The sequence below is a fragment of the Oryctolagus cuniculus genome, chromosome 13, assembly GCF_051225735.1.
Source record: "Oryctolagus cuniculus isolate XC-2025 breed Fujian yellow rabbit chromosome 13, ASM5122573v1, whole genome shotgun sequence".
Lineage (NCBI taxonomy): Eukaryota > Metazoa > Chordata > Mammalia > Lagomorpha > Leporidae > Oryctolagus > Oryctolagus cuniculus.
This window is the reverse complement of record NC_142879.1, coordinates 43,879,488-43,906,782: the sequence shown is the minus strand read 5'-3', so window position 1 is coordinate 43,906,782 and position 27,295 is coordinate 43,879,488. Positions and strand designations below refer to the sequence as shown.

The following is a 27,295-nucleotide window of genomic DNA, read 5'->3' as shown; positions in this document are numbered from 1 at the left end:
TACCTGGGAAGGCAGCAAAAGATGGCCCAAGTACATAGGCCACTGTCACCCACATGAGAGATCTATATGGAATTCCTGGCTCCAGGCTTCCGGCCTTCCCCAGGTTCAGCTTTTGCGGCCATTTGGGAAGTGAACCAAGTGGATGAAAATACTTCTCTGTCACTCCTCTGCCTTTCAAATAAATAAATCTTAAAAAAAAAAAAATACATTCAGAGTGAACTGTTTTCTAATAGTTTAACAGACTATTGCAATTATTATACCTGCTAGTAATATTCCCAGTTTCTAGCTTTTAAAATACGTTTTTCATTTTATTTGGAAAAGACAGAGATCTCCCATCTGATGGTGTACTCTCCAAATGTCTACAACATTGGATCTGGGCCAGGCAGAAGCCAGAGCCCATAGCTCAGAGTTCAATCTAGGTCTTCCATGTGGGCGGCAGGAACCCAACTATTTGAGCTGGGTACTGATTAGCAGGAAGCTAGAATCAGAAACAGAGCCGGGACTCAAAAACGCAATCCAATACGGAGTGCAACTGTCTTCATCACTGTGTCAAATGTTTACCCTCTCCTTCAGTCAGCAAAGGTTTGGAATCAAACAAAAAAATCATTTATGTGATTAGCTAAACATTAGGTAATATGGCTCCATCTTAATATCTAACATAGGAACTCAAGAAAGCTATTATGTTGCTTAGAGGACACTGTTTCCAAATCTGGGTTAGACACTAAGGAAATGATCCCTACCTTTTAATAGGAAGAATCTTCTATAAGGTTACACTGAAGTTGTCACACTGACGAAAGAAATACATAATGTATAAATTCTATAACACTTCTTAATTGATTTGTGTTTTCATAATGGCATCTACATATCTACATAAATATATATGATAAACTCCATAGTCTGTCTAAAGATAATCTTGATGCAGATCATTTCTAGTAAATAATTTTACTGTTTAAGCGCTGTATGATTTTGTTTTGTTTTGTTTTGCTGATATTTAAAAGCAAGATTTATTACAGTCAGAGACCTCCAGCCAGAGTGGCATGGAGAGCTGCATGTTTCTAATAAACATCTGAGAGGTACAACCATTTCAGAGTCACTAAGATGAGGATTATGGGTTATCATGCATTGACATCATGGAAAATACTTACTCATTTCTGGCTCAGCAGTGAGATCTGCAGTCACAAAATTAGATGGGAATAACCCTACGCCTTGATGGGTTTCACCTTTCCACCAATTGGGATCACTACAACAAAAAAAAATGCTTTACTGCAATAAAGATTTTTATTTCTTTGAAGTCTTTATTTTTAAAGCATTTAGCTTATATTACTACTATATCTGAAACAACAATGCAGTGAAGGTGTCAATGAATGCATCATTATTACAAATGAGAAATACAGGGGCCAGCGCTGTGGCACAGTGGGTTAATGCCCTGGCCTGAAGTGCTGGCATCCCATATGGGTGCCGGTTCAAGACCCGGCTGCTCCACTTCCAATCCCGCTCTCTGCTGTGGGCTGGGAAAGCAGTGGAGGATGGCCCAAGTGCTTAGGCCCCTGCACCCGCATGGGAGACCCAAAAGAAGCTCCTGGCTTCCAATCGGCACAGCTCCAGCCGTTGCAGCCATCTGGGGAGTGAACCATCGGATGGAATACCTCTCTCTCTCTCTCTCTCTCTCTCTTCCTCTCTGCCTCTCAACTCTCTGTGTAACTCTTTCAAAGAAATAAATAAATCTTTAAAAAAAAATGAGAAATAGGGTCACAGAGAATTTACTTAACACATAATCTTTTTGGAGAGCCAGTGGATGATTTGAGAATGTAATAAAGTTGTAAATTCTCTCCCAAAAAAAGATATGCAAAGTTTAAAAATTGTCAACTTCAGGTGGTTTGTGGTCTCCAGCATAAGAAACCATTATAATAGAGATTTAAAGGTAGACTCCTGGAGCCGGCACTGTGGCATAGCAGATGAAGCCACCACCTGCAGTGCTGGCACCCACCATATGGGCGCTGGTTTGAGTCCTAGCTGCTCCTCTTCCGATCCAGCTCTCTGCTATGGTCTGGGAAAGCAGAGGAAAATGGCCCAACTCCTTGGGCCCCTGCACCCATGTGGGAGACCAGGAGGAGGCTCCTGGCTTTGGATCGAAACAGCTCTGGCCATTGTGACCATCTGGAGAGTGAACCATCAGATCAGATGGAAGACCTCTCTCTCTTTCTCTCTCTCTCTGCCTCTTTTCCTCTCTGTGTGTAACTCTGACTTTCAAATAAATAAAAAAAAAAACTTAAAAAAAAATAAAGGTAGACTCCTTACCTAAATTTCCACTCCTTAGCAATTTTTTCTCCCAACAGTAAACACGTAAGAAAGAAGACACTGCTCTCCACTGCTCTCATAGCACAGAAAGTTTACAAGCAGAACACTCCCTATTGTATATTCATGTTTACCACTATATCCCTTGTGCTACTATATAGAAAGATGGCAAGTACTCAATTTTTGAAAGAATGAATGACCAAGATTTTGTGCAATTTCCAGCTCAAACTTTACTACATTTTTTCTAACTCAAATAAAACATATTAAAATGTAAGTGCTCTTGTATAATTTTTGTGTCCCTTCAAAATCTGTATTTTGAAATCCTAACTGCAAAGTATCAGGAAGTAAAGGATTTGGGAGGATATGCCATGGTGAGGTGATTAGGCCATGAGAACACAGCCCTTATGAGTGGGATTAGTGACCTTATGAAAGAGACCCAGAGAATTCATTTGCCATTTTTGCCATGTGAGGATACAAGGAAAAGACAGCCATCTATGAACTAGGAGTAAGACCTTCATTAGAAATCAAATTTGTGAGCACCTTGATCTTAAGATTTCTTAGCCTCCAGAACTATAAGAAATAAATTTGTTGTTTATAAGACACCCAGTCTATGGCAGTTTGCTGCTACAGCCCAAATGGGCTAAGACAATCAGTAAAAGTAATCTTATAGGAATAACTTTATTTTTAAATATTATTTTCAAATATTTGTACATTATCAGTAGCAATTCACTGTCAAATAAAACACCATAAAGTGATAGTGAAAAAAACTGATGCATTATCACTCCCCTACAATAATATATGTAATTCAATGTACAATAAGTATATTGCACACAGACTACTGTTCTGTATAAAGAAATTCAACTGATTATATATTTCTTACAAACTTCATACATAAATACACATATTCAATGTATTTTCTAAAATGTTAAATTTTTCTTATATTCTATATCATTAGATGGCATAAAAAATAAAAATTAAACATGGCCAGCACCGCGGCTCACTAGGCTAATCCTCTGCCTGCGGTGCTGACACCCGGAGTTCTAGTCAAGGTCAGGGCGCCAGATTCTGTCCCAGTTGCTCCTCTTCCAATACAGCTCTCTGCTGTGGCCCAGTGCAGTGGAGGATGGCCCAGGTCCTTGGGCCCTGCACCTGCATGGGAGACCAGAAGAAAGCACCTGGCTCCTGGCTTTGGATCGGCGCAGCGCGCCGGCCGCAATGCACTGGCCGTGGCAGCCACCCTGGGGGGTGAAGCAACAGAAAAAAGACCTTTCTCTCTCTCTCTCTCTCTCTCTCTCTCTCACTAACTCTGCCTATAAAAAAAAAAAAAAAAAAATTAAGTTCTCCAAAGCAAATAAAAACCATTTAAACAATAAGCAAGAAAAAAATTCAATGATGAAATAAGAATTCACTGAATATTACACAAGCAAGTCAACCAACAGTCATGCAGAGAAAATAATCTGGGTCAATATATTTTATCATATTTGGTAACTGCATTCAACAGAAATAATGTGAAACACAGGAGTAATATGCTATATATTTTCATATGAATGCTTAATTTAATATAACCATTACCTGTCATCAAGAACTGTAATAATTTCTCCAGCTTTAAAAGTAAGTTCATTATCTTCAGCAGCTTCAAAGTCATATATAGCACGGACTTTTCGGCCTTCGTGTTGGTGGTTAGTTAAGAGACTGGATGTGCTCGGATACAAGGTGGAAAGGGTGGTGGACTGCTGCCTTTGTTCCTTCAATGACAACTCAATGGCTGGAAAGCAATGAGTTTAAAAAGAACCAAAATGTTAATATATCCAACAATCCAAAGAAGTACAAAAGGTAAAAGTACTTTCTTCAATATTGCATTTGAAAACTAGGACAAATACTGCTCTACCAAACACAAATCATTTAGTCAATTTTATTCATTCACTCACAACTGAAGTTTAAATAAACTAATGAAGAAATTGAATAGCATGATTACTCTTATTTTTACCAAAGAGCTACAATTTAAATTATTCTAAGTATAATAAGATATAACCCCTTAGGCCCTTTCATTAGATCCAGCTGCAGAAAATTTATATTTTCTTTCTCCTTTATAAAATATTCCTACAGCTTAAACTCCCACAATGATAAATAAAACCACCCAGGAAGCCAAGTATATCAAATTTCACTGCAGACTTACTAAATCAAGGGCAGTATAAGAACCTGGATTTTATTGCTCCAAATATAATTGTTACATACTCAGTCTGAAGACTCACCAAAAAATCGTCCAAATTAGAACTCAAATGCATCTCCTCTATCTCCACACCAGTCCCCTAGTGCAGACCTAAGATTATCGTTGATCACATGGGCTCTGCAACATAATCTTAAAGCATTGACTACCTTGCTTTCAAGAGAACCCATAACTACTTCTTTTAATAGGCAATATGGGCCAGCGCCGCGGCTCACTAGGCTAATCCTCCGCCTAGCAGCGCCGGCACACCGGGTTCTAGTCCCGGTCGGGGCGCCGGATTCTGTCCCGGTTGCCCCTCTTCCAGGCCAGCTCTCTGCTGTGGCCAGGGAGTGCAGTGGAGGATGGCCCAGGTGCTTGGGCCCTGCACCCCATGGGAGACCAGGAAAAGCACCTGGCTCCTGGCTCCTGGCTCCTGGCTCCTGCCATCGGATCAGCGCGGTGCGCCGTCCCGCAGCGCGCCGGCCGCGGCAGCCATTGGAGGGTGAACCAATGGCAAAGGAAGACCTTTCTCTCTGTCTCTCTCTCTCTCTCACTGTCCACTCTGCCTGTCAAAAAAAAAGAAAAAAAAAAGGCAATATGAAAATATAACTTTAAAGGTATTAGAACACAATATAGGAAAATATATTTTAGGACTCTGAGGTAAGAAAAATTTTCTTTAAAAAGGCACAAATTAAAAATCGTAATAGGGGCCAATGCTGTAGCGTAGCAGGTAAGGCCGCGACCTGCAATGCCAGCATCTCATATGGGTGCTGGTTCGAGTCCCAGCTGCTCCACTTCCAATCCAACTCTCTGCTGTGGTCTGGGAAAGAAGAAGAGGATGGCCCAAGTCCTTGGGCCCTGCACCAGCGTGGAGACCCAGAAGATGTTCCTGGCTTCAGATCAGCACAGCTCCAGCCACTGCGGCCAATTGAGGAGTGAACTAGCAGATGGAAGACCTCTCTCTCTCTCTCTCTCTCTCTGTGCCTCTCCTTCTATCTCTGTGTTAACTCGGACTTTCAAGTAAATAAATATTTTAAAAAATTGTAACAGAAAACAAAAAAATCAAAATTTAAAATTTATAGTTAATAAAACAACTATTACCAAAATTAAAATACAAGCCAAATACCAGGAATAGAAACATACAACAGATATAATAGACAACAGATTAATATCTAAAATAAAGGCCTCCATATATCATAATTCAAAAACAAAGGAAAAGAAAGATAATTTACCTCAGAGGAAATCAGATAGCCAAGGACTATAATAACAAAGAACTCAACCTCACTAGCAATCAAGGAAATAAAATAAAAATTGGACACCATTTCACATTTATCAGATTTATAAAAATTAAAGACAATACGAAGTGTTATCAGCAGTTTAAGAAGTATTAATAGGGGGCCGGTGCCATGGTGCAGTAAGTTAATCCTCCACCTGTGGTGCCAGTATCCCATATGGGCGCTGGTTCTAGTCCCAGCTGCTCCTCTTCCAGTCCAGCTCTCTGCTGTGGCCTGGAAAAGTAGTAAAAGATGGCCCAAGTGCTTGGGCCCTGCACCTGCATGGGAGACCAGGAAGAAGCACCTGGCTCCTAGCTTCGGATTGGCATAGCTCCAGCCATTGTGGCCATTTGGGGAGTGAACCAACGGAAGGAAGACCTCTCTGTCTCTCTCTCACTGTCTGTAACTCTACCTGTCAAATAAATAAAATCTTTAAAAAAAAAAGAAACACACTCTGAAAAAAGACACACACACAAAAATAGTAATAAAACAAGTATTCATACGCTGCTGAAAAGAAAGTCACTGAGGGGCCAGCGCTGTGGCACAGCGGGTTAACGCCCTGGCCTGAAGTGCTGGCATCCCACATGGGCACTAGTTCGAGACCCGGCTACTCCACTTCCGATCCAGTTCTCTGCTATGGCCTGGGAAAGCAGTAGAGGATGGCCCAGGTCCTTGGGCCCCTGTACCCACATGGGAGACCCAGAAGAAGCTCCTGGCTCCTGGCTTCACATCGGTGCAGCTCTGGCCTTTGCGGCCATCTGGGGAGTCAACCAGTGGATGGAAGACCTCCCTTCCTCCCTTCCTCCCTCCCTCCCTCTCTCTCTCTCTCTCTCTTCCTCTCCTTTCAAATAAATAAATAAAAATATTTTTTAAAAAAGTCACTGAACCATTTAGTAAAGCTGAAAATGAACCAATCCCATGATCCAACAGCACTGCTTTAAGGTACATATAATAAAGTGACACACATATACATACACACAAAGGAACACATACAAGGATACTCACTGCAGCATCATTTATTATAATGAAAAAGTCAGAAACAAAACCAAATATTGATCAGTAGATCAGTAAGAAGAGATAAATAGTATAGTATATTAACATATTGGAATACTATACAGCAGTTAACAAATGAACTTCATTTATATGTTTCATCATGAATAGATCTCACAAATAATGTTTCATTAAAAGAGCTGCAGATAGTACTTAAGAGTATACTATTGAGCCGGCACCATGGCTCACTAGGCTAATTCTCCGCCTTGCGGTGCCGGCACACCAGGTTCTAGTCCCAGTCAGGGCGCCGGATTCTGTCCCGGTTGCCCCTCTTCCAGGCCAGCTCTCTGCTGTGGCCAGGGAGTGCAGTGGAGGATGGCCCAAGTCCTTGGGCCCTGCACCCGCATGGAAGACCAGGAGAAGCACCTGGCTCCTGCCTTCGGATCAGCACAGTGCGCCAGCCGCAGCGCGCCGGCCGCGGCGGCCATTGGAGGGTGAACCAACGGCAAAAGGAAGACCTTTCTCTCTGTCTCTCTCTCTCTCTCACTGTCCACTCTGCCTGTCATAAAAAAAAAAAAAAAAAAAAAAAAAAGTACTTGGGCCCATACCACACATGCGGGAGATCTGGTAGGAGTTTCAGGCTTTTGTCTGGCCCAGCCCTGGCTGTTGAGGGCATTTGATAAATCAATCAGTAATTGGAAATCTCTCATTCTTTCCCTCACTCTCCATCACCCTGACAATATCTGCTTTAATGTACTATTTATGAAAAATGCATTTTTTGTACACAAAGTACTTGATTGCAGAAATACAGTATGGTAAAAATATAAAAATAGCAAAAAGACACACAAGATTAACAGTTGACTCTGATGAGGACAGCAAAGAAATGAAACTGAGGAGAGGAAGACAGTGGACTTCAGCTGTGAATGTCAAGTTTTAGTTGTTTTTTTCTTTTTTTTTTCATGAAATACCTGAGGGAAAAATATTCAGAGACTTCTTCCCACCAAGAACTTAAAAACGCACCTTTTGCTAAATCTTCTTCTTCCTTTTTGTTTGCCACAGTACCAGGATCCTTGGCTACCAGAGCTGGGCTTGCTTTTGCTTGTTCTGCAGCCTAACACAAGAAAAGGAACACAATAGTTGAAAGTTGTTCTCAAATTCTCCTACCATATCTAATCCAAGAAATCTCAAGACCCTTCTCATCAACTCATCACAAACTTCTGAAGAAGAAAGAAATCCAAACTGGAGCAACTTCTACCTAGAAAGGGAGAAGAGTAAGAATTGGGGGAAACAGACTGAGGACAACTGGACACTTAAGAGTAGACAACTCAGGGGCCAGCACTGTGGCGCAGTGGATTAACGCCCTGGCCTAAAGCACCAGCATCCCATAAGGGCGCCGGTTCGAGACCTGGCTGCTTGACTTCTGATCCAGCTCTCTGCTATGGCCTGGGAAAGCAGTAGAAGATGGCCCAGTCCTTGGGCCCCTGCACCCACGTGGGAGACCTAGAAGAAGCTCCTGGCTCCAGATCAGCACAGCTCCGGCCGTTAAGGCCATCTGGGGAATGAACCAGCGGATGAAGGACCCCCCCCCCCCACCCCCGCCTATCTGTAATTCTGCCTTTCAAGTGGATGAAAAAGGGAAGGAAGGAAAGGAGGGAGGGAGGGAGACGGGAAGGGGAAGGGGAAGGGGAAGGGCAAAAGGAAGGGGAAGGGGAGAAAAATGAAATGAAATGAAATGAAATGACGAAATGAAATGAAATGAAATGAAATGAAATGAAATGAAATGAAATGAAATGAAATGAAGGGTATTTGTGGAGTTCACTCTCTACAAGCTTAGGTACCCTCAATTCTGAACCATCCCTAGTTGTAATCTTCTTTAGATAATGTTTTAATTATAAAACACTTCCAAAAATTCAAAGTACTGAAGAGACACTTTATTTGTATCAATCTTTTGTTGCCAGTTTTGTAAATTTCACATTATAGCTACACTAATCTTTTGTGACATTAAGGAAGTCCATCTGTTGAGTAGGAAGTACAGAAGAAAGCCCTACATTCTTGAATTACACACTTTTCAAAGTCCCTTTCTATCTTCAGGTCCTAAGTAAATTATATATGTCTTACTAACTAGTCAAATATTATGCCACATTAGTTTACTTGTATCTATATATCAAAAGTTAGTTACAAACAGAATTGCACTGGCATGAGCTGGTAACCAAAGTATGACTTTATTATTTTTTACCTTATTTTCCTCTGTACTTGAATGAAAAAAAATTTACTTAGAAAAATCTTCATATTTTCTGGGAGTTCTTAAGTATGCTCTGACAAAAGACTAGTCTGGTGAAAATGTACTGATGACTTAAATAACTAAGCGGTTATAAAATCTAGAGGAAGGCGCCGACGCTGTGGCATAGTGGGTAAAGCCACCATCTGCAGTGCTGGCATCCCATATAAGCACTGGTTCAAGTCCTGGCTGCTTCACTTCCTATCCAGCTCTCTGCTATGGCCTGGGAAAGCAGTGGAAGATGGCCCAAGTGGTTGGGCCCCTGCACCCGCTTTGGAGACCCAGAAGAAGCTTCTGGCTCCTGGCTTTGGATGGGTCCAGCTCCAGCTGTTGTAGCCATCTGGGGAGTGAATCAGCAGATGGAAGACCTCTCTCTCTCTCTCTCTGCCTCTCTATAAATCTGCCTTTCAAATAAATAAATAAATATTTGAAAAAAAAATCAACAGGGAATACTGTAACTGAACATAGATGACATTTTTTCATTAAACATGAAGCTCTTTATATACATGATTTCTAAAGCTTTTCATAAGTCACTAAAAAAATCCTACCTCATCATATTCTATATACATTTTATGTATTTACTGTAGCTGACACAGCAAACAGAATTTTATTTCTTTTACATTATCTAGAACAAAATAACTTTACTCTTACTTTTCTATGTCCTAAATCTTTTGAACAAGAGAATAACTCCATTTCTCTAACCATCAATGGTCTTGCCAATGTTCCCTCCACTCTTGCCCTTTTTGAAATCAATCTGGACAGACACATATCCAACAACTTCTGTATCAAAGGGAAGCAAGACTGGGTAGTGGAAAGAATACTGAATTCAGTGTCACCGTGCCTGTTTTCTAGTTCCAGTTCTGTCAACTGCTAGCTGTGGCCCTGGGTAAGTTACTTAACCATGTCAGTTTCCTCATCTGTAAAATTAGAGGACGGGAACAGAATATCCCTCAAGTTGTTCCTAAGCTATCTAAGATTCTAGATTAACCACATAATGCTACATATTATTAATTATCCTTCCTTCTAAGAGTAAGCCTCTTTGTGCAATGAAATGTTATTTTTATTTGCACTGAAAAACTTCAGGCCGGCGCCGCGGCTCACTAGGCTAATCCTCCGCCTCGCGGTGCCGGCACGCTGGGTTCTAGTCCCGGTCAGGGCACCGGATTCTGTCCCGGTTGCCCCTCTTCCAGGCCAGCTCTCTGCTGTGGCCCAGGAGTTCAGTGGAGGATGGCCCAAGTCCTTGGGCCCTGCACCCCATGGGAGACCAGGAGATGTACCTGGCTCCTGCCATCGGATCAGCGCAGTGCGCCAGCCACAGCGCGCAGGCCGCGGCGGCCATTGGAGGGTGAACCAACGGCAAAGGAAGACCTTTCTCTCTGTCTCTCTCTCTCACTGTCCACTCTGCCTGTCAAAAAATAAAAATAAAATAAAAAGAAAAAAAAAGAAAAACTTCAGAGCAGTGCCTCTCAAATATCAACATATCTTACTAAAATGGAGATAAGGATTCTGTATGTCTGAGTGGTAGCTGAGAGGCTACACTGCCAACAAGTTTCCAGGTAATGCAGGTGATACCATTCAATAAACCACATTTTGAGTAACAAGTTCTAGAACATGTATAGAAAATACAATTCCACTAACCATACTCTTAGGTTCTCTGCAAGTAGTCCACTTTTGATAAGCAAACATTGTTTCTGTTATCAAGAAATTTACAACATCTTGGAATATTCTGAATACAATTATTTCTTAATTACACAGATTCTAGAAATCAATCTACACAGGAAAAGCCAGCTATCAATAAACCATTTTCAAGTAAGAAGAACAATATTTCTTGCTGCATTTTCTCTGGGTGTCTTCTGGATCTTCTCAAGAGTCCTTAGTTAAGTGAAAATGCTTTGGGAAGAAAGTTCAGATAAGTTTGGAGGACAGCTAATCTGCAAGACTCTCTGAAGTGCTCATAAGTCTAAATTAAGTTTCCACAACCTAGAGGTTTTTGTCCATGACTTTATACCACTCATTATAATCTATTCCAATACATATGGTTGGAAAAGACAACTACCACACATTTTGAGTCACCTTGATTAGTGAGGCATCCTAAAGGACCATTACCCAGAAGTCAAAGTGAATAAAAAAGATATCCATTGGGGTCAGCATTGTGCTACAGCAGTTAAAGACACTGTTTGAAATGCTGGCATCCAAAATGGTCACTGGTTCGTGTCCCAGCTGCTCCACTTCCCATCCAGCTCCCTGCCAATATCCTGAGAAAAGCAGCAGAAGATGGCCCAAGTGCTTGGGCCCTTCATGGGACACCCAGAAGAAGCTCCTGGTTCCTGGCTTCAGCCTGGCCAAGCACTGATACGTGTGATCATGGGGAATGAACCAGAGAATCAAATCTCTGTCTCTGTCTCTCCACTCCCTCTCTGTAACTCTTTCAAATAAATAAATAAATTTCTTTAAAAAAAAGGTATCCACTGATTTTTTTTCCATATGACATGAATTAGAGATTGATTCTTTTACATAATATTTTTCGTTTTGTGATAGAAAAAGTTGGGCCTTTCAATCATGTCTGCAGGGGAGTGAAGAAGACTTATTTATTGATCAGCTCTCTAAGAGAAGTGTTTCATATATGTCTATCCATTTGGCTCTTTTATCTCATTTTTAAGTTATTCATGAATTTTACAATGAAAAGAACTTGATTTCCATCGTTAAATCTTAAAGATACATTGTGATATTTGAGCTGTCATTCTCTGTAGATAAAACTAAAGCATTCAGAGCATTTAGATTGTCAGTGTTACCTGATACAATAAAGCAAATCTGTCTATATTATTAAAACTGTATTATGGGGGCCAACACTGTGGCACAGTGGGTAAAGCTGCTGCCTGCAATGCCGGCATCCCATATGGGCACCAGTTCGAGTCCCGGCTGTTCCACTTCTGATCCAGCTCTCTGCTGTGGCCTGAGAAAGCAGTAGAAGATGGCCCAAGTCCTTGGGCCCCTGCACCCACATGGGAGACCGGAAGAAGCTCCTGGCTTCGGATCAGCACAGCTCCGGCCGTTGTGGCCAACTGGAGAGTGAACCAGCAGATGAAAGATCCCTCTTTCTCTCTCTCTCTGCCTCTCCTCTCTCTGTGTAACTATTTCTAGTAAATAAATAAATCTATAAAAAAAATGTATTATGGGGAAAGCATTTGATCTAGCGGTTAAAGACACCCACTTGCCATACCAGAGAGCCTGGGTTCAATGCCTGGCTCTGTCCTGACTCCAGCTTTCGCTAATGAGGACTCTGGAAGGCAGTAGTGATGGTTCAAGGAATTGGGTCCCTGACACCTAGATGGGGGATCTAGATAGAGATCTTGGCTTTGGCCCCTGAATAAAGGTCACTGAGGCATTTGAGGAGTGAACCAGCACAATAGTATGTCCTTCCTTGTGTCTCTCAAGTAGATAAAGTTTTTAAAGGTAAAAAAAAAAAAAAAAAAACTATTAAAAAAACTATAAAAAATTATAAAATGCTAAATCAATTCAGCTGGAGAAGAGAAATATTGAGGAAGTAGAGATTATAAGTTGGAGCATTTTAATATTCCACTATGATGTTTTTCTTGTATGACTACTACTACTACTACTAATAGGCCGGCACCGCAGCTCACTAGGCTAATCCTCCGCCTGCGGTGCCGGCACCCTGGGTTCTAGTCCTGGTCGGGGCGCCGGATTCTGTCCCGGTTGCCCCTCTTCCAGGCCAGCTCTCTGCTGTGGCCCAGGAGGGCAGTGGAGGATGGCCCGGGTGTTTGGACCCTGCACCCGCATGGGAGACCAGGAGGAAGTGCCTGGCTGCTGGCTTCTGATCGGCACAGAGAGCCTGCCGCAGCACGCTGGCCATGGCAGCCATTTGGGGGGTGAACCAGCGGAAAGGGAAGACCTTTCTCTCTGTCTCTCTCTCTCACCGTCTAACTCTGCCTGTCAAAAAATAATAATAATAATAATTTTACTCTGAAGTACTAAAATCTATGTGGGGATGGAGAAAAAAACATAAGTAAACATAGCTATTTTAGAGAAACAAACTGTAGCACACACAACTTTATAAAATACCTGAGAGCCAATAGCTGGGAACGTAACTCCTTGTTCTTTAAGGTTCTTAATCATTGCTGATATCAGGCTAAGCTGCGGATCATTCTTAAATTCATCTGTCCATTCAACCATAAGAGCCTTTAATTTTTCACATACTTTTGGATGACCCTAAGAAACAGAACAAAAAATTAATGAGAAAGAGAAATTTCATGGCTGATGATATAATATAGACATTTTAAAGAAAGATTATAGAGTTATAGATTCTTTTCAATTACAAAGAACTCCTAGGCTACACATGTGAAATACTAAAATAGTTGGTTGCTGGAAATAAACTGCTACTTTTACACAATGAAAAAACATAGAGTCATTTTATATGTATCGTTTCAAAATTAAAATATTAAATATGTTTTAGCATTTTCTAGATCAGCAAAACAAGACTTCTCAGAGCACCCTGCAACTAAGCAACCGTTGTATATCAGGAAGACAAAGACATTTTGTTTTTGGCAAAACCAATAAAAAAATTGGAAGGAGAAAACAAACGGTATACTTCCTTTATTCCATTATCAAGTAAGTAGGCAACTGTAAAGTCCCTCAGTTCACCTCACCAGTTTTTCTTTGCCCTAATCAAGTTACATGGGCTTCAACATGTTCAGGTATTGACAAAAGTTAAAATTGTGGCCTGAAACACTAAAAGATCAAATATGTTGCTAAAAACCTAGAAACTGGCCCCAACCCTGAACCAAAATCCTTAAACCTTCATATTACTCAATAAAAAACCTGACCATTCATTACAGACATACCCAGATGGAACATCTCTCATCTCATTGTCTATCATGAGGACACCATAGCCTCAAGTAAGTTCCCCTTTGACTGATCACCCTGGCATTTAGCGTGTGATTCTTTGGAATCACAACCAGCCCCATCTCAGGAAGGTTTGGGCAATTTTGGACAGGAAACTCCCCTGCCATTATTTTGAAGCAACTCCAGGTACAAGTTCAGCTAAAGAAAACAGAAGTAAAATATTAACATCCTGTGATGGCCATGCAATGGCCTTATTCATGTTTCAGATGAAACTTAGGATTGTCATATACTTTTGGAAGAATTTCTAAAGGATTCTATGTTAGGAAAATACTTGTGTGTGGCTACAAAAATGGCAATAAAAACTGTGCCTAAAGTAGGTTGATATTATTTAGATTTGGAAATATACATGTTTTCTAATCAGATGAAAGGAATGATGGGGGGAAATAGTTATATAACAGGGCTTAAAAAAAAAACAACTCTTGGGGCCGGTGCTGTGGTGCAGTGGGTTAACACCCTGGCCTGAAGCACCAGCATCCCATATGGATGCTGGTTCTAGTCCCGGCTGCTCCACTTCCGATCCAGCTCTCTGCTATGGCCTGGGAAAGCAATGGAAGATGACCCAAGTACTTGGCCCCATGCACCCGTGTGGGAGACCAGGAACAAGCTTCGGATCGGCACAGCTCCGGCTATTGCAGCCAACTGGGGAGTGAACCGGCGGATGGAAGACCTCTCTCTCTCGACCTCTCTGTCTGCCTCTCCTTCTCTCTCTGTGTAACTCTTTCAAATAAATAAATAAATCTTAAAAAAAAAAAAAAAAAACCAACTCTTAAAGTTATGTGGATTTGTAGTCTCTTCAGCAAAAACATAACATTTACTTACACACTGGACAGACATAACCTAAAAAGGGGTTTAAAAAAACACAGAACAGTCTCTTGCGATTAAAAATGTAAAGAATTCAACAACAAAACATATGAAGAAAGAAGACTGCCTTAATTTATGGAAATAATGCTCCTTACCTTATTTAACACATTGCTTACTTCACTAGCGAAATCTCTTGAGCACACTTCTAAATGAAAAATTTTGCCACAGTTTGACACACATGCTCCTAGAAGCTAAAAACACAAAATCACAAGTTAAAAGGGCTCGATGTCGGCAGCTAATTTTGTGGTACTGTTAAAAACGAAATAACTTACAGTCAAAGCTTGCATAGCAACATGAGGATCTTTATGATTCACCCTCCTCATAATAGACCGAAGACAATCTTTAGGTCTAAAAGATTAAAAAAAAAAACTATTAATTAATTATACATTTAGCTTTCCCCCACCCCCTTAACTGTAATAGGCAGCAGACTGCCATACAAAAGGGAGACTATGGTAAAGTACAGAACTTCAATTTTTATTAATGACAAGTTTGAAAAACTGCACACTGTATAGTTTAAAATTTTCAAAATTTAAAAAAAAATTCAGAAAAACACTGGGCTAGCATTGTGGCACAGTGGGCAAAGCTGCTACCTACAATGCCAGTGGCATTCCATATGGGTGTCAGTTCTAGTTCTGCTCCACTTTGGATCCAACTCCCTGTCAATGTGCCTAAAAAAGCAACGAAAGATGGCCCAAGTGCTTCGGCCCTAGCCACCCATGTGGGAAACCCAGATGCAGTTACAGGCTCCTTGCTTCAGCATGGTTCAGCCCTGGTATTGCAGTTATTTGGAGAGTGAACCAGTAGATGGAAAATGTATATGTGTGTGTGTGTGTATGCCTCCCTCTCTGTAACTTTGCCTTTCAAATAAATAAATAAGCCTACAAAAATTTTGTTATGTGTATTTGTACAATCAAAAATTGCTAAAGGACAATTTGGATCAATAACTTAATTTTCTTCTTTTTTTTGAAAGCCAGAGTTACAGAGAGAGAGGAAGACAGAAAGAGAGAGGTCTTTCATCCACTGGTTCACTCCCCAAATAGCCAAAACCTTCAGGGCTTGGCCAGGCCGAAGTCTGGAGCTTCTTCAGGGTCTCCCACACAGGCACAGAGGCCCAAATACTTAGGACATCTTCTGTTGCCTTCTCAGGCTCATTAGCAAGGAGCTGGATTTCAAGTTGAGCAGCTAGGACTGAAACCAGCACCCATGAGATGCCAGAACTGCAGGCAGTGGCTTAACCCACTATGCCACAATGCTGGTCCCGATAACCTAAATATTTACCTTAATTAATTAGAAAAAAGGTGAGGGGGGGAGGGAAACAAACTAAATCAAAAGCAAACAGAGGGAAAGAAACAATAAAGATAAGAGAGGAAATAAATGAAATAGATAATAGGAAATAGAGAAAAATGAACATAATCAAAAGTTGGTTTTTTAAACATCAACCAAATTGACAAATTTTTAATTATACTGACCATGAAGGTAAGATGAGTCAAATAATTAAAATCAGGAAAGAAAGAAGAAACATTATTTCCAACTTTGCTGAAATAAAATCACTACGAACAAGATAAAATGTATATATCCCTACAAAGACACAAACTACAGAAAAGGCTCAAGAGTAAACAAGAAATCTGAATAGGCCTTTCTACCAAGTAAAAAGACTGAACTACTAATAAACAAACTCGCCAAAAAGAAAATCCCCGGGCCAGTGTTGTGACATAGCAGGTAAAGCCACCTGCTATAACACTGGCATCCCATATTACTGCTGGCTGCTCCACTTCTGATCCAGCTCTCTGCTAATGGCTTGGGAAGGCAGCGGAAGATGGCCCAAGTGCTTGGGCCCCTGCACCCACATAGGAGACCCAGAGGAGACTCCTGGCTTCAGTCTGGTCCAGCCCTGGCCATTGCAGTCATTCGGGGAGTGAACAGCACTGTCTCTCTCCCCCACCTCCTCCTTCCTCCCTCCCTCCCTCCTTCCCTCCATCCTCCTCCTTCTCTCTCTCTCTTTTTAACTGTGCCTTTCAAATAAAATAAATCTGTAAAAAGAAAAAAAATTCTAAGACTAGTTTCAAGAAGAATTAACATCAATTCTTTACAAAAAATATGTATAAATTAAATATCAGCAAAATTAAAAACTTGTGTAAGGGACACCATCAACAATGAAAAGTCAAGAAATATTCAAAAATCATATGAGGAAATGTCAGTCTACAGAAAATGGAATTAAAAGATAAAAATTAAAAAAACTATTTCTCATAATATACCCCTATTGAGTTCAGTACACTTTCGTATGAGGTATCAGTCATTCAGGCCTTCCATAAAGAACTGAGGATCCTGCAAATTTAACCGTGTCAATGCAGTCTTTATATATATATTTTTTATACATAATTAACCAAAGGAAAATGAGTGTACTTTAAAGACTTGTTAAGACTGGGACACAGGCCGGCGCCATGGCTCACTAGGCTAATCCTCCTGCAGTGCCGGCACCCCGGGTTCTAGTCATGGTCGGGGCACCGGATTCTGTCCCGGTTGCTCCTCTTCCAGTCCAGCTCTCTGCTGTGGCCCGGGAGGGCAGTGGAGGATGGCCCAGGTGCTTGGGCCCTGTACCCGCATGAGAGACCAGGAGGAAGTGCCTGGCTCCTGGCTTTGGATCGGTGCAGTGCACCAGCCAAAGTGGCCATTTTGGGGGGTGAACCAACGGAAGGTCTCGGTCTCTCTCTGTCTACTCTGCCCGTCAAAAAAAGAAAAAAAGATTGGGACACAAAAATAAGTCAGAATTAGACATATCAAAACTATAACATGGATGTCTGGGGATTTCCTATTGGAAACTTTTACAGAACAGCCCTTAATTAACAAGAGGAATTGTCAGGAACATTGTTGTGGTACAGAAGGAATCTCCAGGAAGCTTTTCTCAGTGTTTTGCTGTTAAAACTTCAGCTTTCTTAAAACACTCTCCTAACAACCAGATGTTAGGATGTTAGATTCTTTGGCCCATCAGAAAGTCAACAAGCAAAATATCTCGAGCATTCCCACAAAACTTTCGCCCATAAACCCTGTTCTGGACCAGTCCACTTTTACTCTGACAGCATCACTTCCACCTCCTGGTAGTCACTGCTCTAATTGTACTCAGTGTTCAGAATGGGACAGGCAAAGCCATGTTCCATTTCCTATTAAAATTCTTTGAAGAAATGATTCAAGATCTTTTTTTTTTTTTTTTTTGACAGGCAGGGTTAGTGAGAGAGAGAGAGAGAGAGAGAGAGAGAGAGAGAAAGGTCTTCCTTTTCCGTTGGTTCACCCCCAAATGGCCACTACAGCCGGCACACTGCACTGATCCAAAGCCAGGAGCCAGGTGCTTCCTCCTGGTCTACCATGCTGGTGCAGGGCCCAAGCACTTGGGCCATCCTCCACTGCACTCCTGGGCCACAGCAGAGAGCTGGACTGGAAGAGGAGCAACTGAGACAGAATCCAGCACCCCGACTGGGACTAGAACCTGGGGTGCCAGTGCTGCAGGCAGAGGATTAGCCAAGTGAGCCGCGGCACCAGCCGCTTCAAGATCTTAATCCCACTTGTTTAATATTTGCATTGAAAGCACCGCTCTCGTCTGAAGCTGATCTGGGTACAAAAGTTCTGGCATTCATCAAGCACCATTATCATTTAGTTCACTTTAATTTTTCTGTCAGAACTGTTTTAGTTGAACTAACTGAGCTATTTATGGTGTTGGCTATTGTTTCTTCTGTTACATGCTAGTCCTACTCAATTAGGGCAAAAACAAAATTCATTTTTTCCTTATAAACTGATATAGATGGTCTGCCCTGTGGGCTTCCTATTCAATATCATCTCATCCCTTTTTTTTTTTAAACATTTATTTATTTGACAGGCAGAGTTAGAGAGGAAGAGAGAAGAGATAAGAGAGAGAAGGGAGAAGGTAGAAGGGAGATCTTCCAACCACTGGTTCACTCCCCAAGTGGCTGCAATGGAGCTGAGCTGCCAGGAGCTTCTTCTGGGTCATCCACATGGGTGCAGGGGCCCAAGAACATAGGCTTTCTTCTGCTGCTTTCCCAGGCACATCAGCAGGGAGCTGGATTGCAAGTGGAGCAGCCAGGACTCAAACTAGTGCCCATGTGGGATACCGGCACTGCAGGCGGTGGCTTTAACTGCTACACCACAGGGCCAGCCATCCCCATAACCTTTTCATAAAGCACTAATGACTTCTCCATTCTTCCACCAAGTTTCACCATGAATTTGTTCTGCATTTAATTTCAATAGAGTCCATGTTGCTTTAATAGGGCCTCTTTTCAAACTGATACCAGGGCCAGTGTTGTGGCAGAACACCTTAAGCTATGGCATCCCACCAGAGCACCTGTTCAAGTCCCAGCACTCCATTTCTAATCCATCTCCCTGCTAATGTGCCTGGGAAAATGGCAGAAGATGGACCAAGAATTTGGGTCCCGGCCATCCATGTGGGAGGTCCTGATGGAAATTCTGGGCTTCTGGCTTTGGCTTGGCACAGCCCTGGCCACTGCAGCCATCTGAGGAGTGAACCAGTAGACAGAACATGTCTCTCCTTTTCCTCTGTCTTTCAAGTACATAAAAATAAATACTAAGGAAAAAAAAAGCACAACAAACAACTGAGGTCTGATCCTCCTAAAGTGTTTCAAACCAAATCCTGTTCAGACATGTTATAACAAGTTTAGCACGAGCTTATTTTGGCACAAAAATTTTTTTTTCTTGCTATTAGGAATACAAAATAATACAGACACTATGGAAAAGTCTGGCAGTTCCCCAAAAGTTAAAATAACACTATTTTATAAATCAGCAGTGCCTCTGACATGTATATACCCATGTTCAGAGCAGCATTACCAAAACCAAATGTCCATTACCAGAAGAATGTATATATAAAATATGGTATATAAATAAAATGAATTATTATTCAACCTTAAAGAAATTTGGAGACATGCAACAATATGGATAACCTTGAAAACATTATGCTAAGTAAATAAGCCAGGCACAAAAGACCAAATATTAATATTCCATTTATATGAAGTACCTACAATAGGCAAATTTCACAGAAAGGATGAAAGAAGTAACTAGTAGCTAGGAGGGAAGATGGAGAATTATTCTTTAACAGGTGCAAAGTTCCTGTTTGAGATGATGAGAAAGTTCTGAAAATGGACAGTGGTGTGTTGGTTGCACAACATCATGAATGTACTGAATGCTACTGAATTTGGACCATAAAAATGGTTAAAATGGTATATTCTATCAGATATATTTTATCAGAATAAAAATAATGAAGAAGGCCAGTGCTGCGGCTCACTTGGCTAATCTTCCGCCTGCGGCGCCGGCACCCCCGGTTCCAGTCCCAGTTGGGGGGCCGGATTCTGTCCCAGTTGCTCCTCTTCCAGTCCAGCTCTCTGCTGTGGCCCGATAAGGCAGTGGTAGATGGCCCAAGTGCTTGGGCCCTGCACCGGCATGGGAGACCAGGAGGAAGTACCTGGCTCCTGGCTTCGGTTTGGTGCAGCGCGCTGGCCATAGCGGCCATTTGGGGGGGGGGAACCAACGGAAAAGGAAGACCTTTCTCTCTGTCTCTCTCTCTCTCACTAACTCTGCCTGTCAAAAAAAAAAAAATAATAATAATAATAAAGTACTAAGACAAGGGGCTGGGGCTGTGGTGCAGCGGGTTAAAGCCCCAGCTTCGGCCCCTGGACCCACATGGGAGACCCAGAAGAAGCTCCTGGCTCCTGGCTTCAGATTGGCACAGCCATCAGGGGAGTGAACCATTGGATGGAAGACCTCTCTCCCCCTCCCTCTCACCCTCCCTCCCCCTTTCTCTCTCTCTCTCCCTCTCTCTGCCTCTCCTCTGTGTAACTCTGAATTTCAAATAAATAAATCTTTAAAAAAAAAAAAAGGTTACAGGCCGGCGCGTGGCTCACTTGGCTAATCTTCCGCCTGCGGCGCCGGCACACCGGGTTCTAGTCCCGGTCAGGGCACCGGATTCTGTCCCGGTTGCCCCTCTTCCAGGCCAGCTCTCCTCTGTGGCCAGGAGTACAGTGGAGGATGGCCCAAGTGCTTGGGCCCTGCACCCGCACAGGAGACCAAGAGGAAGCACCTGGCTCCTGGCTTCAGATCGGCACAGCATGCCGGCCACAACGCCCCGGCCGTAGTGGCCACTTAGGGGGTGAACCAACGACAAAAGGAAGACCTTTCTCTCTGTCTCTCTCTCAGTCTAACTCTGCCTGTCAAATAAATAAATAAATAAATAAATGTACTAAGACAAACCAGAACACAGAAGAACCTTGGGAATATAATAAAAGCTGGTCACCAAAACAAAAAAACACATACTGCGTAACTATTTATATGAAATCTTTAGAACAGGCAGGTCCAAAGAGAAAAAGTAAAACATCAGTTGCTGAGGATATAAAGGAAAGTGAGAATGGGAGTGTCTGCTAGTAAGTACAAGGAGTTTTAGGGGGTGATTAATGTTCTAGAAAGAGACAGTGGTGATAGTTGCACAAAATAATTTTTAAAAAGCTTATATTTATTTGAAAGGCAGAAAAAGAGAAAAGACTGATTGATCTTCTGTCTACTGGTTCCCTCCCTAAATGCCCACAACATCCAGGAGCCAGAAACTACATCCAGGTGTCCCATGTGGGTGACAGGGACCCAAGGTATTTAAGTTATCATCTGCTGCCTCTGGGGATGCACCTTAACAGGAAGCTGTATTGGAACTGGAGGCCGGATTCGATCTTAGGCACTCAAATAAGGAATGTGGGGCATTCTACATGTTAACCTAACCTGCTGTACCACAACACCTGCCTCAACACATCTGAATATACTAAAAACCACTGACCTATATAATTTAAAATAGTAGATTTTATATGTGAAATATGCATATTTATATATAAAAGAAAAATATTTATCCAGCATTTGGAATGCCAATGAGGCCTGGAAAACATGGCTGGTAAGAATAATTATCTCTTGGCCGATGCTGCGGCTCATTTGGCTAATCCTCCGCCTGTGGCGCCGGCACCCTGGGTTCTAGTTCCAGTCGGGGCGCTGGATTCTGTCCCGGTTGATCCTTTTCCAGTCCAGCTCTCTGCTGTGGCCCGGGAAGGCAGTGGAGGATGGCCCAGGTGCTTGGGCCCTGCACCCGCATGGGAGACCAGGAGGAAGTGCCTGGCTCCTGGCTTCAGATCGGCACAGCGCGCTGGCCATAGTGACCATTTGGGGGGGTGAACCAACGGAAGGAAGACCTTTCTCTCTCTTTCTCTCTCACTGTCTAACTCTGCCTGTCAAAAAAAAAAAAAAAAAGAATAATTATCTCTACATAAAATTTGTTTGCAAATTGAGAATGTATTTACTAAACCCTATAGTCAATACAAAAATGTTTTTAAAATAATCATAGGAAAAAGTTAGGATAAAAGATAAGATTCCTAATTTTAAAGATATTTAATTGCCTGTTGAGAAGTTTTCACCTAAATAGCATGGGGAAAAGGGGGAAAAAAAAAACAAGAAGTACTGTTTACTGAATGTCTACTATGTATATCAGCTATCCAGCTTTTTTATTCTAAAATGTTTTTCTTCTACCCTATTGATTTCATATGACATTAACAATTTCAGACAGCAGTATAAAGAAATAATGTACTCCTCTACGGCCATACCACCCTGAACGCACCCTATCTTGTCTGATCTCAGAAGCTAAGCAGGGTCCGGCCTGGTTAGTACCTGGATGGGAGATATAATGTACTCTAACACTATTACTTAGATTTTGCCTTTCTATACAATTTGATTTATTTTAGGAAACGGAATCTTTGACCCATTGCTAATTTTCCCAGTAGTAAAGACGTGCTAGCAAATAAAACCACAAATCTATCATTTCAAAGCACTTAGTCCACACACAAAAGAATTATCTGAAAACTAATATGAAAATCATTAAAAAAAAGGATCCAAAGACGATTCCACCCAATGAACATTTTAGAAAGTAATCCCCTAAACATTTTACCACCAAATCTTTAAATAAAATTTCTCATTTGATGTGTACACCAAATTTTTTAAGGTAAGAAATCTAAACTGATGATTTTTGGAAAAGGTATTGGGAAAGGGGCTTTGAAGTATTTACTGTTTTCTTTTTATGCATTTCTATATTGTATCACTGCTTTACCATACCATTTTAGCCAAAGCCAACATACCTTCCACCAGCGCTGTGGCACAGCACTTAAAGCCCCAGTGTACAGCATCAGCATTCCATATGCATTTCAGTTCAAATCCTGACTGCTACACTTCCAATCCAGCTCCCTGCCTGAAAAAGCAGTGGAGGATGGCCCAAGTGCTAGAGCGCCTGCACCCACATGGGAGAACGGGAGGAAGCTCCTGGCTTCTGACAGGCTCAGCTTCAGTCACTGCGGCCATTTGGGGAGTGAATCAGTGGATGGAAGACCTCTCTACCTCTCTACCTCTCTACCTCTCTACCTCTCTCTCTCTCTCTCTCTCTGTGAGTGTGTGTGTCTCACCTCTCTCTGTAACTCTTTCAAATAAATAAAATAAATCTTTAAAAAAAAAAGATATGAAGCTTCAAATTCCATCAGAATATTTGTAAGCGCTGATGAACATTTTAAGTTTGCTAACACAGAAATATGGTTAAAGATGATGACAGGCTAAAAACCCCTTTACAGTTGTACATAAAGCTGGCACTATTCAACAATATAACTGAGCCCCAACAATCTCAGGTCCATATTAAATATTTCCTCTTCTGCTCCATGTGTTTTTTTTTTCCATTAAGTATTTGAATTTTTTTTTTAAAGACTGATTTTATTTATTTGAGAGGCATAGCTATAGAGAGAGAGAGAGAGAGAGAGAGAGAGAGAGAGAGAGAGAGGTTGTCCATCCACTGATTTACTCCCCAAATGGCCACAACGGCTGGAACTGGGCCAATTCAAAGCCAGGAGCCCAGAGAATCTTTCTGGTCTCCCACGTGGATGCAGGGGCCCAAGCACCTGGGCTATCTTCTGCTCTCCAGGCCATCACCAAGGAGCTGGATCAGAAGTGGAACAACCAGGACTTGAAACAGTGCCCACATGGGATGCAGGCACCACAGGTAGATATTTAACTGACTATGCCACAGTGCCAGCCCCTTTTTTTTAGTATTTCTACAAGCCAAACTGAAATGTTATACATTCCACACAACTATATGTATTTATAAAACCTTAAAATTGAATGCAAAATGTGGTTAAAACACTATTTTTTTTAAAAGGTTTAGGACTTGTAAGTGAATTTAAAGTATGATATGGCTGTTGTCCCTTTACTAAGAAGTGAAGGGAAACTACAAATATTGTGGGTATATATCAATGCAGGTTCCCTTTTCAGAGTAAAAGGGGTTGCTAAATGACATAACACAAAAATAGCAGATATAAACTAATTTACCAAGGCAAACTGGATATATGGGCATCTTAGCCAAAACTCTGTTCATCCACAAAAACCATCTTTTTATGAATAAATCTGGATGTTGTACCAGTTCTTAAGAGAGTAAAAAAACAAAGGCAGCATTTTTACCTAGCTGTGGCTTCTTTTTTCTTAAATCACAGATAGGATACAGAACGGATTTTAGAGGCATATAGATACCTGACACTGCCTATATCAGCTTTGATGAAGTAAAACATCAAAGTCAACTTTACTATTCACTAATATTACCCCAATCTCCCTCAACTGTATTGCCAGAATCACAGAAAACAGCTTTAACAGGATGCTCTTCTCTATCAAATCCTCATCATTTCCACTCCCACCCCATCTTACCACTCTCAACCATTCAGAGTCAACGTGAAGTTACAACTTTTAAAAATAAGGCAGTGGCTCTCTCTGCCTCTCTTCTCTCTGTGTAACTCTCTGACTTTCGAATAAATAAATAAAATCTTAAAAAAAAAAAAAAAAAAGAAAGAAAGAAAGAAAGAAAAATAAGGGCCTGGCACTGTGGTGCAGCAGGTTAACACCCTGGCCTGAAGCGCCGGCATCCCATATGGGCGCCAGTTCAAGTTCCAGCTGCTCCTCTTCCGATCCAGCTCTCTGCTATGGCCTGGGAAAGCAGTGGAAGATGGCCCAAGTCTTTGGGCCCCTGCACCGCGTGGGAGACCCGGAAGAAGCTCCTAGCTTCACATTGGTACAGCTCCGGCCATTGCAGCCAACTAGGGAGTGAACCATCGGATGGAAACCTCTCTCTCTCTGCATGTCTTCTGTGTGACTTTCTGACTTTCAAATAAATAAATAAAATCTTAAAAAAAAAAAAAAATAACAAGGCAGTGGGTAAAGCCGCCACCTGCAAATGCCAGCATCCCATATGGGCGCCAGTCCGAGTCCCAGCTGCTCCATTTCCAATCCAGCTCCCTGCTAATGTGCCTGGAAGACAGTAGAAGATAGCTCCTGCAGCCACGTGGGAGACCCAGAAGAAGCTCCTGGCTCCTGGCTTCAGATCAGCACAGCTCCAGCCATTGCAACCATTTGAGGAGTGAACCAGTGGATGGAAGACCTACCCCCCTCTCTCTCTCTCTTTGCCTCTGCCTCTGCCTCTCAGTAACTCTTCCAAATAAATAAATAAAATTTTTTTTTAAAAAAAGAAAGAACTCTCTCATGCTTAAAGAAAATGAAAATTAAGGTGTTAGCCCTCTCAATCACTCTTCAGGCACATATCAGAGTTATGCTACTATGCTTTCTCTTACAATACACACTTTTCCAATTTCCCATATAATATACAGAATTGGAGCTCTTATGGCAAATCTAAAAAGGACAGATTTTTTAAATGAATTTTATCACAATACTGTTTGGTATAATGATGAATAATTCTTGCTCATTCACTTTACTGAAGTATCCAAAAGTCTTAATTTCACCATCCAGAGTGCTATTTGTATATATCATTGTTAAATATAGGATATTGAATCTTAAGAAAAATCTAATCAGGTAAGTAATATTACTTGGATAAATCACCTTCTCCATACAAATTATACTGACTATATAGGTAGCAAACAACTGTTGACAATATTCATTAATTGATATTTTTTAATTACCCTTTATGTAACAAGTGTTATGCAAGGCTTTAGGAATAAAGTAGTAAACAAGAGGACACTGACCCTGCTTAGAGCCTAGCCTGTGCCTTGAACTCTAAATTAAATGGATCTCTAGAATAAATTAGAGCTGCTGCATAAATATAAATGGTTGTTTCAAATTTGTATAAACCACAACATTGCTTATAAAACCACAAATTTCAGAAAAGTGTACTGCCTTCACTTTGGCTTTTATAATTTCAGTAGAACTAAAAGCTTTGTCATGTGTATTAAACAAAAACCATAAAATTCACCATGAAAAAGACACAGGAGCCAGCATTGTGGTTTAGTAGATAAAGCCACGACTTGCAACACCAGCATCCCATACGGGCGCCAGTTCGTGTCTCAGCTGCTACACTTCTGGTCTAGCTCCCTGCTAGTGCACCTAGGAAAGCAGCAGAGGATGGCCCAAGTCCTTGGACCCCTGCACCCATGTGAAAAACCAAGAGAAAGCTCCTGGATTCAGTCTGAGTCAGCCCTGGCCATTGCAGCTATTTAGGGAATGAATAAGTGATTGGAAGATTCATTTTCTCTCTCTCTCTCTCTCTCTCTCTCTCTAACTCTGCCTTTCATATAAATAAATCCTTAAAAAAAAAAAAAAGGCAAGGAATAACTAGGTAACTAAAATAGCCTCTAACAAAGTAAACTGATGACAGCTGTAACCTTTCAATAACATCAAACTGTATTACTAGAACTAAAAGGTATTCTTTTCAACTTCTTTTTTTTTTTTTTTTTTTAATGAAAATTTAAGCATAGGGGCTGGTGCTGTGGCTTAATGGGTAAAGCCACCACCTATGACGCCAGTTTCTCATATGGGCACTGGTTTGAGACATAGTTGCTCCACTCCAGATCCAGCTCCCTGCTAATGTGCCTGGGAAAGCATAGAATGGTCCAAGTGTTTGGGTCCCTGCACCCATGAGGGAGACCAGAAGTAGCTCCTGGCTCCTGGCTCGACTTCAGCCTGGCCCAGCCCCAGCCACTGCAGCCATCTGGGGAGTAAACCAACAGATGGAAGATGTCTCTCCCATTCTCTCTCCCTCTGTAACTGTCATTCAAATAAATAATAAAGTCTTTTAAAAAATTGTAAGCATAACATGTACATAAATAAATTAGTTTCAAGTTTATAAGCTCAAATTAGAAAAAAGTTAAGCTTACAAAGTCCATCCATGAATCTCATCTCTAGATAACTTGTCAGAAGCACCCTGCTCTTTTTCTCCGACCCTCCAGTTCCTTGGGTGCTGCTCTCTCTAGCACTTTCCTACCCTGCAGTTCTTAGTGAATGCTTACTTTTCCTCCAGGTCACAGCTTAAGCATCTCTTATACTGAGAAATTTAGTCCTTGGCTCCCCCATATCAAGCTGAGCCTGGAATATTAGGTATTCCAGCTGCAAATTCAA

General features: G+C 41.5%; 1 protein-coding gene across 2 annotated transcripts in view; it reads right to left on the bottom strand.

Annotated features, from left to right (window-relative positions):
- Window positions 1–27,295, bottom strand: part of STAM (signal transducing adaptor molecule) — a 74,464-nt gene that overhangs the window by 24,875 nt on the left and 22,294 nt on the right. For both annotated transcript variants that reach the window (XM_008268295.5, XM_089311501.1), the window contains 6 exons: window positions 15,097–15,172; window positions 14,920–15,015; window positions 13,124–13,270; window positions 7,786–7,876; window positions 3,868–4,060; window positions 1,146–1,240 (listed from right to left, as the gene is read on the bottom strand). In XM_008268295.5, the coding sequence (XP_008266517.1) occupies window positions 1,146–1,240; window positions 3,868–4,060; window positions 7,786–7,876; window positions 13,124–13,270; window positions 14,920–15,015; window positions 15,097–15,172 (698 nt within the window). The remainder of the gene's footprint in view (window positions 1–1,145; window positions 1,241–3,867; window positions 4,061–7,785; window positions 7,877–13,123; window positions 13,271–14,919; window positions 15,016–15,096; window positions 15,173–27,295) is intronic.